This window comes from Populus trichocarpa, chromosome 5 (assembly GCF_000002775.5).
Source record: "Populus trichocarpa isolate Nisqually-1 chromosome 5, P.trichocarpa_v4.1, whole genome shotgun sequence".
Lineage (NCBI taxonomy): Eukaryota > Viridiplantae > Streptophyta > Magnoliopsida > Malpighiales > Salicaceae > Populus > Populus trichocarpa.
In genome coordinates, this window is record NC_037289.2 from 18,554,375 (window position 1) to 18,568,524 (window position 14,150).

At 31.6% G+C, this 14,150-nt stretch overlaps 2 protein-coding genes across 3 annotated transcripts; one reads left to right on the plus strand and one right to left on the minus strand.

Annotated features, from left to right (window-relative positions):
• Positions 1-345: 345 nt before the first annotated feature.
• On the plus strand, positions 346-6,260 carry LOC7460961 (aldehyde dehydrogenase family 3 member H1). The gene is made up of 10 exons (XM_002306605.4): positions 346-764; positions 2,147-2,215; positions 2,316-2,412; positions 2,494-2,700; positions 4,006-4,121; positions 4,270-4,374; positions 4,461-4,633; positions 4,725-4,815; positions 5,262-5,411; positions 5,812-6,260. Exons 1-10 carry the CDS (start codon positions 540-542, stop codon positions 6,043-6,045), a joined length of 1,467 nt encoding a protein of 488 aa, XP_002306641.1. The 5' UTR covers positions 346-539; the 3' UTR covers positions 6,046-6,260.
• LOC7469162 (uncharacterized) lies at positions 6,108-8,331 on the minus strand. Of its 2 annotated transcripts, none has more exons than XM_002307408.4 (3): positions 7,992-8,331; positions 7,353-7,786; positions 6,108-7,002 (listed from the first exon to the last, which is right to left on the minus strand). In XM_002307408.4, exons 1-3 carry the CDS (start codon positions 8,196-8,198, stop codon positions 6,558-6,560), a joined length of 1,086 nt encoding a protein of 361 aa, XP_002307444.4. In that variant the 5' UTR covers positions 8,199-8,331; the 3' UTR covers positions 6,108-6,557. The 2 variants fall into 2 exon arrangements, with proteins under 2 accessions (XP_002307444.4, XP_024457884.2); XM_024602116.2 differs by having other exon boundaries at positions 7,341-7,786.
• Between the last annotated feature and the right edge of the window lie 5,819 nt (positions 8,332-14,150).

A 14,150-nucleotide genomic window follows, 5' to 3' on the forward strand; every position in this document is an offset into this window, starting at 1 on the left:
AAAAATTATTTTGAATATTATCATATTAAAATAATTTTAAAATTAAAATAAAAAAATTTAAATTTTATCCACCCTCCTCCATTTACAAGGCAATACCAAACAGAGACAAAGTCTTACTGTTATAGTTTGTACTCGTCCTACGTCCTCATACGGTAGAGAACAGCACGACTTCTCATACAATAAATAATTGATTGCTTGCTACCATCATCCCGAGACAAACCCATTCGACGACGCGCTTTAAGATCCGGTGAAAACACGGCCCTAGTAGTAAATATTGATTTGCACACGGGGCCCCAATCTCTCGTCTTATTAAGTTATCATTCCTCTCCCGCTGAGAAGCCGGCTCGACCACTACAAGCGACAGCAACACATTTATATTATTATCACTCTCCCATTAATGCTAAGTAAATTCCCTTTTCCAAAAGTCCAGTCCAATCCAAACAGAGATTTAAAGTCTCCTTCTCTTTGTCTATTAGAACAAGTTCTAAAACACATTTCATAAAGCCAAACTCTCATCTTTGTATCCATCGAGTGGTGAAATGGCGACGAAGGAGGAGGAGAACACGGTGTTTGATGTGGAGGCAGCGAATGTGTTAACCAAGGAGCTGAGAGACGTTTTTGCTTCTGGTAAAACAAGGAGTTACGAGTGGAGAATATCTCAGTTGAAGAGTATTGTTAAGATGTGCGATGAACACGAGGAAGACATTGTTGATGCTCTCCGTCAAGATCTCTCCAAGCCTCAACTTGAATCCATCGTTTATGAGGTCTGAGAAATCCCAGGCATAACCTTTTTTTTTTTTTGAAAATTTTCTTTAGTTTTTTTTTTTTGTTATATATGATATTCTCAAACGTGATGTGATGTGATTTTTTATTTATTTTTATGCGTGAGCAACTGTTTTATAAATGGAACGATTGATGACGCGGAATCAGTAACTATTTACCCGTCTAATCTATTATTGAATTTCAGTTAGAGTTGAGGGAGGAACCAGTAATTGATGCCTCTTTATTTTTAACTGGAGTTACAGGTCACTGAAATCACAACCGCCGCGTTGTGTTTCTTGATCTTTGGTTTGACTACCAGTCTGTTATGATGTGGGTTCCCCACTACTCTCTAGCTTTTAATTTGATGGATATTCTTAGGTTTGGTTTAATCCCGTCTCCTTCACGTCGTACTTTCGATTAACATTAATGTTCGTCTCATCAAGAGTTGGGCAGGAGTGTTCCTCTATTTACGAGAGAAGCATTAATGACACGCCACTTTTTCTCTCTTTCTTTTTAAATGTTCCCCGCAAGGTTTGGTCTCTGTCTCAAATATGATACGCAGGTGATGTGTGGCATTCAAGGGAACTTGCAGGACTCGGGCATTTCTAGATAGATAGGATGTTTATTGCACTGCTATACTTCAGGAATATGACTGATACCCAGGATTCCAGATATTCCTGATGGAAGGAAATTGTGTCAATAAAGAAACAAAGAAATTTGTTTGGATAAATATGATGTTGATTTCTAAATAAAAGATAGCTTGCTACAGATGTGAAACCTGAATCAATTGCCTAACCTGATGTTTATTGTATTTGACTCTAATTGTGGAGTTGGTGCTTTAAATTGTTTAACATGCGGAAACCTTGTTTAGTTCGTTCCGTTTGGCTGGGTACAGTGGCAATGAGACTGTAAGTGGAATCTGGGATGGGATTTTAATACAATTAGATTGAATGTGCCAATGAAGAAACAAGTAACTGGACAGTATTTCCTAGAAAACCATTTTCCTGGTAAGACTTTTGCCAAAAGAAATCCAACGTCTTATCACCATGACTCCAAAGCACTACCACCTGTATTTATTATTGATTGAACTGTTTTATCAGGGAATAGTTACAATTTCTTATTAATCTGCTAAGCTTAATTGCTAATTACGGGCGTCATCTTTTAATCTTGTAAGATGAACTTTATTGATAGGATGTGAGGTTTGCATGTGCAAGCACTTGCATCTTTGTGCATCTGAAAGAGAATAACGGAAGCTGCTGCTTTTTATATAAATTCGAAAAATCTAGCTACCTAAATATTCTAATGAAATAACTTATATTATACGAGTTCTATGTGAAATTTCATGTCAGTTTCCTCGAAAGTTGATTGATGGTTTGTTATGCAGTTAACTATGGTAAAAAACTCGTGTACATTGGCTATTAAGGAACTGAAACATTGGATGATGCCAGAGAAGGTAGCTGCTTTGAATATTGCTCCACTATTTGTAGTTTGTTTACAGTTTTGATCTTTTCGGTAATTGAGTTGAGTGTAATCAATATATCTTTTCATTGCAGGCAAAAACTTCTTTGACAACTTTTCCTTCATCAGCTGAAATAGTGTCAGAACCACTGGGTGCTGTGTTGATTATTTCAGCATGGAATTACCCTTTCTGTATGTTCATAGAAAAGTCCTATATTTCTTTGCATTTATTGTTGATACTATAATAATCAAGTCTTATTTCTCTCTTTCTAGTGTTGTCTATGGATCCGCTCATTGGAGCTATTGCAGCCGGTAATGCTATGGTTTTAAAACCATCAGAAGTTGCACCAGCTACATCCTCACTGCTTGCAAAGCTACTTCCAGAGTATTTGGATTGCTCTTCGATAAAGGTTGTTGAGGGGGCTGTTTCTGAAACTTCTGCACTACTGGAGCAAAAGTGGGACAAAATATTTTATACAGGTTCTTGTTCATTCCTCTGTTTGTATGTGCATGTGATGTCTAATTGTTAAATTGTTCTATAGACAGAAATATATGGCGGTAAATCAACACAAAAGAAACTGTGTACTTATTTTCTTACAATTCTCTGAAGCGATATAAGCAACATCTTGCTAGATGTTGAACAAATCGCAGAATTCTTTTTCCAGAGGTATTTGGAAAGGTTTCAACTCAGCCGCTTAGTTAAAGTCTTAGAGGTCCTTTCTGCATTTCTGTGATTGACATGTTTGGAGAAGTGTAATTTTATTAAACTGACAAAAAAAGGGAGCAACCATAAGCATATTGAGCATACACAGTAATATGCCATGACAAAGGGAGAAGGCAAGGCAGAATAGAGCAGGAAAATCCATTCCGCTTTATACTAATCTCAAGAAAAAACATGTGAGAGGTGATTTTTTTTTTGTCTGTTTGACATGGTTGTCATAGAACATTCTATAATTTTTGGTGTTCCTAAATGTCTCATGTCAATCATCATCATACCACTTAAATTGCTCGTTGTAATTTATGAGAATGTGAAAATTCTTTTCCTGGCAAGATTGGTAGTATGTTATTATCATCTGAGGGCTGTAGCTTCTGTATTCCTCTAAAAGAAGAAATTCTGGCTCTCGGATTGTTGTACTTAAACCTTGTAAACTGAAATTTGGTTGAAGGGCATTGTAGAATCCAGATTTTCTATACATTAGTTCCTTTACATGAGGCAGTTTGTTGGAATTTGGGAGTGTGTGAGACTTAGTGGTCAGTACTTTTCTGAAGAATGAAAGCTTCTCGTGGTTGTGGAGTTAAATGGAATATGAAGAGGTTAAAATGTTTTCTGCTGGGCTTGCTATTATAATGGTAGATCATGTAATACATCTTTTGCCTAGGGATGGCATGTTTCTCTTTAGATTCAAGAGTGATAAAATGCATGGCTTTGGGATGTTGCTGACGTGGAGTGATGCTACTATTGTCTCTCAGGACAATGCTGCTCAGATTATTCTGCTCTCCCAGTTTGTTGAATATGATATTCAAAACGTGCTCTTTTGAAGTACTGCTATATTTAGTGTTTGTCTCATTTAAAGGGCATGATTTTATGCCTCAAATAATTAGTCTAAAAAGAGGAAAAATAAGAAACAATTCAACTGTTGCCCAGTTGACAGAACTTTCAGTTATTCTTTTGGAGAAACCCTGCAAGTAAAAGAGGAAACTAAACTGATGCTTTAAGCACAAATTAAATGGTGTTTTCTTCAATACAAACTTGAACCCTAAAACATGTCATCCTTGATTTTACAGGCAATGGAAGAGTAGGACGAATTGTGATGGCTGCTGCAGCAAAACACCTTACACCGGTTGTTTTGGAGCTTGGAGGAAAATCTCCAGTTGTTGTTGATTCAGGTATCGATATACAGGTAAAAAGCTCCTTGCATCCCTTTACATGTGCATGTTATGGGTGTCATACTGTCATTTTCTCCATGTTCATTGCTACATACCGTTGGTTAAGGCACCATAAGTTTCATCTTACTGTCATTTTCTGACACATCTACCTGCTTGTCCAAGATTGCAACTAGGCGGATAATTGTAGGCAAGTGGGGGTGTAATAATGGACAAGCATGCATCTCTCCGGATTACATAATAACAACGAAAGATTGTGCTGAGAAGCTGGTAATGCTGATTTCTAGCATTCATTTCTTGTTCCTTGTTTTTCCATTTTGTTTTTCAGCCATTCATTAATTCCTTCTGTGATACAGGTGGACTCTCTGAAAAAAGAACTGGAGGCATTTTATGGAAAGAACCCATTGGAATCAAAAGATTTATCTCGAATTGTGAATTCCAACCATTTTTCTCGTTTGACAAAGCTACTGGATGAGGATAAGGTTTCTGGGAAGATTGTTTATGGAGGTGAAAGAGATGAAGCCAACCTGTGAGTATCTGCTTGCCTTTTTCTTGGTTCGTTACTTAGTTTAGCTTGGTGCTATTTGCTTTTCATTGACAAATCTTTTATTCAATGGCAGGAGAATTGCTCCCACCATATTATTGGGCGTCCCACAAAACTCTCTAATAATGAAAGAAGAGATATTTGGTCCATTGCTTCCCATTCTCACTGTAAGCATCAAGAGATCCTCGGCTCATAGCTGTATTATTGTACGGACAGTATATGAAGTAGGACATAAAACTGAATCTAAACTGCTTCTACAACATTAAAGGAGGAGCTTCTCTTTACATTGGGTAGAAGTGATAGCTCTGATATTATATATGCAGAGTGATTATTATTACAAATAGCAAAAAACATCATGGTTTTCAATATATGCTCTCTCTCTGTGGTTGTTGATCAAAATGAGTTTGTAGGAGGTTGTCTTCCACTTTAGAGGAGTAATTTTCTACTGGAAGGCCTTTGTAAATGATAAAAAAAAAGAAAGACTAACCGTTACTGTTTTCTGGATAACAGTAATATTCTTTTAAGAGTAGAAAGTTCAATAGGTTGTCACAGAATTCTTGTAATAAAATGTGGGATGCCAATTATGATTTCTTTTGTTTTTTTGTTCAAACAGGTCAGCAAAATCGAGGATAGCTTTGATATAATAAAATCAGGAACAAAGCCACTTGCAGCTTATTTATTTACCAATAACAAGAAGCTGAAGGAGCAGTTTTTGATGTCTGTTTCTGCAGGGGGTGTGGTCATTAATGACACTACTCTGCATGTAATTATTCTTCTCTGAACTTCCAGAACCTTGTGCATATCCTTGCATATATGCATACTACACGAGCAGTCTCAGTCTGTATGGTTATCACCCAGGTACACTTTATAGTTGTGGGGGTGATGGTGGTCGGAGATGAATGAGTGCCTCTGGCGCTCACAGCACTCATGAATGATTCTGGCACTCTCTCCTTTTCACATGAAGTGGGAATTACCATGATAACAAACAATGGACCACAATTATGTGCGAGGGAGGGACTAAGACTCCTGGATTCCTGAATACTTGGTCCAAGGCTGTCGTTTGTTCCATCTTTACATATACTTGCTCTTGAAATTTGTGGACTTAATTTCATTAACTGAATAACCATCTAGTATCTGCACCTAATATGTGCTTGATGGTGCAGCTTGCAGTTCATAGTGTACCATTTGGGGGCGTGGGCGAGAGCGGAATGGGTTCATACCATGGCAAATTTTCCTTCGATGCTTTTACCCACAAGAAGGCAGTCGTGTATCGAAGTTTTGTAGGTGATGCATCTGTGAGATATCCACCGTACACACTGGGAAAGCTAAGATTGATGAAGGCTTTAATCACTGGTAATGTATGGACAATACTTCGCACCCTGCTTGGAATGTCTTAAGTCTAGGAATATAATGTAATGTATGGACAATACTTCGCACCCTGCTTGGAATGTCTTAAGTCTAGGAATATGATGTCTTCAGTGTAAGCTCAATCACTATATTATTTTTGTACTTAATTTAAGTTGGAACGTTGATTGATTACAAGAACGAAAGTGGAATGCAATGTCAGTTATACCCTCTGATGAATAAAATTTGTTTTGTTAGTGTGGTATAATGCTTTTCAGAAGTATTTTTGAAAAAAAATAAATCGAATAATTTATTGTAGCCGTCGGCCACGTAGCCAAATGGCACCTGGTAGCATTGCATGTCTGAGAGGTTGCGAGTTAGGACCTTGTCCCAATGCTGCAACGGATCCAGTGGGGAAGGATAATACATAAACTACCACGAATCTTCTACTTTTGACAACCAAATATTGGTCAGATTCTAGACAAGAGGATTACCATAGAGATTCTAAGTGTATCGTACGATGATCAGCAGGGTGTGGATCGGCTCCAAGGGAAAACTGAAAGATTCAAGAAGAATCCTCTAAAATAGTACGAATATCTGACCGTTGTTCATCTGTCAGTTGTGTCGGGAATTCAACGAGGAAGACAACTCTCAAGTTTCCTCTCCCCCCCTGCTCTTTTGTGCTTGGCATGCCTTGACCTTCTATGATCCTTTCATAGCCAGGGTGAATGATATCATCGATCATCAAACTTGTTTCCTCACCGCCCAACAAAGGGATTGAGATCTGGCAGCCAGTTAGAGCCTTCACTAGTGGAACTTCTACTCCTATCTCCAAACCTTCTCCTTCCCTCCGAAACAGAGAGTGTCGTTTCTCGGCAATCACGAGGATTATATCAGCTGTGCAAGTGCCAGGCCTCTCATTTCCCATTCCTTCAAATGTGATCTTCGTTCCCTTTTTCCATCCTGGCTTCACTCTAACTGTCAATGTTTCCTCTTCTTGGATTACTTGCCTGCCAGAAACAATGGAAGACATCAATATACTAGCTAGTGATGTTTTTCTTCGCTCTAAATTCATCCTTTTTCGATCGACTTTCAAATGCCTTGCGGAGTTTCCTGACAAATGTGCATGCCTTCCGAAAAAGGGTCGGTGTTTCCCCGGCTTAAAACTATTATTTGCGACTCCGATTTTTTACTAAGAACGTAGTTTTATGGAATTTTAATATTTAGCAGCCAAAACATGAAGAATTGCAATTTCGAAACCTGATCTGATTGTAAATCATGTTATCAAGGAGAAGAACAATCAAAATTCAGATGAAAAAACCGAAGCAATAAACGATGAACTCTGGACCTGGGAACAGACCCTGTATTTGTAATTATGACATCTCTTGTTATCTCGATCTTTTTCATGCATCCATAACATAGCTCCTCAAGCGTGCACTCGAGAGGCCTTTCAATAGCCGGAGGTTTCATCTTTCCCATTGAGTTTGAAAACATGATGGTGCTGGCGTTCTTCCGGCTTGCATTTCTTGAGAGAGATGCGGACAAGCCATGACGTGAATCGGTTCTTTTCTGACTCGTATTTCTCTTTCGGAAAGATAATTTTCGAGAAGGGCTCTTCAGGCTTCCACTTCTTGACAGAGGAGAAGATATATTGGGAAAGCAGCCATCCATGCTTTTATGCCTGAAGAATCCTCTTGGACTCGAAGGATTGTCACCTCGCATACTATTAGCATTGTATCTAAAACTGTGGATTCCATTCATCGTCTTTCCCTCTTCTGTATCGTAACCAAGTTCCTGGAAATTTCACCTACGTGAGGATATGCAATATTCGTGATGGATGTGAATTTCGTTAGTTTTTAAAGATAAACGTCTTGATGGGATTTCAGGATCTCGAATCTCTATGCCAGTTTGTTCGAGAGATGATTAAAACAAAAACTCCTGGAAAATATAATCCCTGCAAACTTTACATTTATTAATTTATGCATGGAAGTATATATACCTCGGGAGCTTGGCTGATGGCTTCAAATTTCACTTGTAATTCATCTGATCTGCCTGAAGAAGGTGGAGATAATTTTCTATCAACGCTACACCATCCGGCGAATATGGATAGACAGGCTTTGCAAAATTCTTTAAAGCTGGAAGATTGCTCTTTCTTCACAGAAACGGGGGCACCTGTTGGTAAGCCTAGAATGTCAGGACGAACCATGAGAAAAAGCAAGGGAGAGGGATAGGGAATAATCACGGGAATCAAGAGTTTGTTGAGGCCTTTAATCAGCAGAATCCGTTAAAAGAGATGGAGGTTGCCTTATCTTAATCATGCTTATTATACCCCGTTCTAGTCTGGCAATTAATTTGAAATCTAATTTACTTGATTAAACTTATATAAAAACTAATTAAATCAATTCCAAGAAATTTTTTTAACTTTTATCCAAAATAATATCATACGTGTCATTTCATTTAAAAAAATATTAAATCGGCATGATCGATCTAACTTGAGTCTTGAGCTACTTCAAATTCCAAATGGATTTGATAACTATGACGTTGGTTAGCTAGTATTAGCATAGTTGCCAGTGAGTTGCCTAGAAACTTTTGGAATTTATTTATTTTATTTAATGATAAAAATAATTTTTGGTATAAAAATCAAGGAATAAAATTATGAAAGAATTGTTTTTGTCAAATTTGTCTTTTCTTATTCATGTATCCTCTTTGTTATTTTGACAACAAAATTTTTATTTATTAGTAGAATAGTTCATTAAATAAAAAGTAAAATCGATAAAAAAAAATACTTGTGAAAACTATAATAATTTGAATTAAAATGGAAAATATTTATATTTTTAATAAAAAAACTAATTTTCTTATTCATTTCTCAATTTGACACAAAAAAATGCCTTTTTTATGAGAAGTGTTATTTTAAGTAAAACTTTGCTATAATTGTATATCATGAATCAATTATTTTGACGTTATTACATGAAAAAAAAATACTGAAAAAATAAATATAAGAAAATTATATAAAATATCGAATATATATATATATTAAAAATTATACATATTAGAATAACACATAATTATTTATAAAACAATCAATAATATTATCATAAAAAAACTGAATCTTTTTTAAAAACAATGACATGATTGAACAATCATTTAAATATTATTTTATTAAATTTATTTAAAGAAATTTTTTTGTCAAAAATACAAAAAAAATAAAGGAATATACAAGAAAGAAAAGGCTCGGATAGGCTTAGAAGGCTTGACCCACTCGCTTATTTTTTTATATGGGCGAATGGAACGTTGTCAACCCTCTTTTTTATATAACATATGACGCGTTGTCTTGTAATTGACTGGCAACTATTAAACTTTAGGTTTGTGTTTTTAAACATAAAAAACCTAGTTTTTAACTTAAATTTATATGAAACACCCCAAAAACATTTTAGAAACCTCAATAAACCAATTTCTAACATCAAAATAGCTTACAGTCATATTAAAAAAAATCAATCAAATAATAAAAAAACTTTTACAAGTCTCGATATATTATTTACGTGTTCAAAGTAAACATCACCTCCATTAAACCTATTTCTCCATAAAAAATTCTTAGACACTAAAATCAGTTTTTTTTTATGGTCAATGATTGGTCAAAGACTTTCCCTCTCCTCTCCCTTTTTCTAGTAAATTTTTTTCTCATTTAAATTTTAATGAATGAAATATAAAATAAATAAAGTTTATGATTGAAATGTGAAACCTTAAAATATAAGGCCCTAGAAAAAAAAAATCAAGAACCAAATAGTGTTTTTTCTGCTGCAAAAGTAGAAGAAAAAAATATATATATTTTTTTTTTATTTTAGTGTTGAATTTAGTTCTTATTGCTTTAATTTTTCTAATTGCTAAATTTAAACTCTAATTTGCAACACTTAACATCAATTTAATATTAAAATATTTTTTTATACTATAAATATGTTATAACAAGCGAATTGAAACAAATTACAAGGTTTAAAATCATTTCAATATAATGTATGTGATGAATAGATTGAAAAAACAAAACTTTAGAGTATGCAATTCCACAGTTTTTCAAGAACTAAAACAAATAGAGGGGCTGACTCAACTACACTATAGCAATTCAAAGTGCAGTTAATTCTTCAACCATAATAAAAGAAATGGTAAATCACGCTTCTCTTTTAATTTATTTACTAGTGATATTTCTTGTGCACTTCCTCGGTGAATTTTCAAAATCTATCTTTTCTTTAATTTAATTATAAGATAATAAAATTGTGGAGTACAAATGATTTATTTTTTCTTTAAAATTACATTTTTAAAATATATAATATTTTTTTGTTGTTTCGACAACAAAATGATTATTTATTGCAGTATAGTTCACTGAATAAAAAGCGATAATAATAAAAATAATATACTCAAAACTATAATAATTTGAATTGAAAAGAAAAAAATGTATATTTTTAATCAAAAAGTTAATTCTTATTCATGCATTCCTTTTTTGTTTTGATGAAAAAAATGCTTTTAATTATGAGAAGTAATTTTTATTAACATAAAAAATATGATTTTGAAAGCAAGTTTTAGTTAAAAAAATTAAAAAAAAAATGAATCAATTAATTTTACGCATCTATATGAAAAACAATAAGAATAATAAATTTAAGATAGTAATATAAAAAAAACTACAATAAAAATTGAAAAACTATATTTTTTTAATATTAATGAACAAGTTATTTTAAGAATTCTGCTTATTAGGCTATTACATAATTATTCATAAAGCAAACGATAATGCCATCATAAAAAGGCTTTGATTTTATTTATTTATTGTATAGTTGGATAATTTCTTAAATATTATTCTAATCAATTCATTTAAATATATTTTTTTTGTCAAAAACAAAAATAAAAAGGTTATCTAAAAAAAAGAGTTAAGGTTCACACCGACTTGGAAGGTTAGGCTTACATGCCTGGTTTTTTTATAACAGACGGATAACATGAATTTAAAAAAATAATCTGTCATCTTCTCGTTGACTTTTCAACCACCATCAGTGGTTAAAAAATAAGGGTCCGAGTTTGGAAGCAAGTTTTAGATAAAAAAATTAAAAAAAAAAGATGAATCAATTATTTTTACGCATCTATATGAAAAACAATAAGAATAATAAATTTAAGAAAATTACATAAAAAAACTACAATAACAATTGAAAAACTATATTTTTTTAATAGTAATGAACAAGTTATTTTAAGAATTCTGCTTGTTAGGCTATTACATAATTATTCATAAAGCAAACGATAATGCCATCATAAAAAGGCTTTGATTTTATTTATTTATTGTATAGTTGGATAATTTCTTAAATATTATTATAATCAATTCATTTAAATATATTTTTTTGTCAAAAACAAAAACAAAAAGGTTATCTAAAAAAAAGAGGTAAAGTTCACACCGACTTGGAAGGTTAGGCTTACATGCCTGGTTTTTTTATAACAGACGGATAACATGAATTTAAAAAAATAATCTGTCATCTTCTCGTTGACTTTTCAACCACCATCAGTGGTTAAAAAATAAGGGTCTGAGTTTGGAAGCAAGTTTTAGTTAAAAAAATTAAAAAAAAAGATGAATCAATTATTTTTACGCATCTATATGAAAAACAATAAGAATAATAAATTTAAGAAAATTATATAAAAAAACTACAATAACAATTGAAAAACTATATTTTTTTAATAGTAATGAACAAGTTATTTTAAGAATTCTGCTTATTAGGCTATTACATAATTATTCATAAAGCAAACGATAATGCCATCATAAAAAGGCTTTGATTTTATTTATTTATTGTATAGTTGGATAATTTCTTAAATATTATTCTAATTAATTTATTTAAATATATTTTTTTTGTCAAAAACAAAATAAAAAGGTTATCTAAAAAAAAGAGGTAAGGTTCACACCGACTTGGAAGGTTAGGCTTACATGCCTGGTTTTTGTATAACAGACAGATAACATGAATTTAAAAAAATAATGTGTCGACTTCTCGTTGACTTTTCAAACACCATCAGTGGTTAAAAAATAAGGGTCTGAGTTTTAAAGCAAGTTTTACTTAAAAAAAACAAAAAAAAAACATGAATCAATTATTTTTACGTTTCTATATGAAAAACAATAAGAATAATAAATTTAAGAAAATTATATAAAAAAACTACAATAACAATTGAAAAACTATATTTTTTTAATATTAATGAACATGAAATTTTAAGAATTCTGCTTATTAGGCTATTACATAATTATTCATAAAGCAAACGCTAATGCCATCATAAAAAGGCTTTGATTTTATTTATTTATTGTATTGTTGGATAATTTATTAAATATTATTCTAATCAATTCATTTAAATATATTTTTTTTTGTCAAAAACAAAAATAAAAAGGTTATCTAAAAAAAAGAGGTAAGGTTCACACCGACTTGGAAGGTTAGGCTTACATGCCTGGTTTTTGTATAACAGACAGATAACATGAATTTAAAAAAATAATGTGTCATCTTCTCGTTGACTTTTCAACAACCATCAGTGGTTAAAATAAAGGTCTGAGTTTGAAAGCAAGTTTTAGTTAAAAAAATTAAAAAAAAAATGAATCAATTATTTTTACGCATCTATATGAAAAACAATAAGAATAATAAATTTAAGAAAATTATATAAAAAAACTACAATAACAATTGAAAAACTATATTTTTTTAATAGTAATGAACAAGTTATTTTAAGAATTCTGCTTATTAGGCTATTACATAATTATTCATAAAGCAAACGATAATGCCATCATAAAAAGGCTTTGATTTTATTTATTTATTGTATTGTTGGATAATTTCTTAAATATTATTCTAATCAATTCATTTAAATATATTTTTTTTTGTCAAAAACAAAAATAAAAAAGTTATCTAAAAAAAAAAGGTAAGGTTCACACCGACTTGGAAGGTTAGGCTTACATGCCTGGTTTTTCTATAACAGACAGATAACATGAATTTAAAAAAATAATCTGTCATCTTCTCGTTGACTTTTCAACCACCATAAGTGGTTAAAAAATAAGGGTCTGAGTTTTAAAGCAAGTTTTACTTAAAAAAATTAAAAAAAAAGATGAATCAATTATTTTTACGCATCTATATGAAAAACAATAAGAATAATAAATTTAAGAAAATTATATAAAAAAACTACCATAACAATTGAAAAACTATATTTTTTTAATATTAATGAACAAGTTATTTTAAGAATTCTGCTTATTAGGCTATTACATAATTATTCATAAAGCAAACGATAATGCCATCATAAAAAGGCTTTGATTTTATTTATTTATTGTATAGTTGGATAATTTCTTAAATATTATTCTAATTAATTTATTTAAATATATTTTTTTTGTCAAAAACAAAATAAAAAGGTTATCTAAAAAAAAGAGGTAAGGTTCACACCGACTTGGAAGGTTAGGCTTACATGCCTGGTTTTTGTATAACAGACAGATAACATGAATTTAAAAAAATAATGTGTCGACTTCTCGTTGACTTTTCAAACACCATCAGTGGTTAAAAAATAAGGGTCTGAGTTTTAAAGCAAGTTTTACTTAAAAAAAACAAAAAAAAAACATGAATCAATTATTTTTACGTTTCTATATGAAAAACAATAAGAATAATAAATTTAAGAAAATTATATAAAAAAACTACAATAACAATTGAAAAACTATATTTTTTTAATATTAATGAACATGAAATTTTAAGAATTCTGCTTATTAGGCTATTACATAATTATTCATAAAGCAAACGCTAATGCCATCATAAAAAGGCTTTGATTTTATTTATTTATTGTATTGTTGGATAATTTATTAAATATTATTCTAATCAATTCATTTAAATATATTTTTTTTTGTCAAAAACAAAAATAAAAAGGTTATCTAAAAAAAAGAGGTAAGGTTCACACCGACTTGGAAGGTTAGGCTTACATGCCTGGTTTTTGTATAACAGACAGATAACATGAATTTAAAAAAATAATGTGTCATCTTCTCGTTGACTTTTCAACAACCATCAGTGGTTAAAATAAGGGTCTGAGTTTGAAAGCAAGTTTTAGTTAAAAAAATTAAAAAAAAAATGAATCAATTATTTTTACGCATCTATATGAAAAACAATAAGAATAATAAATTTAAGAAAATTATATA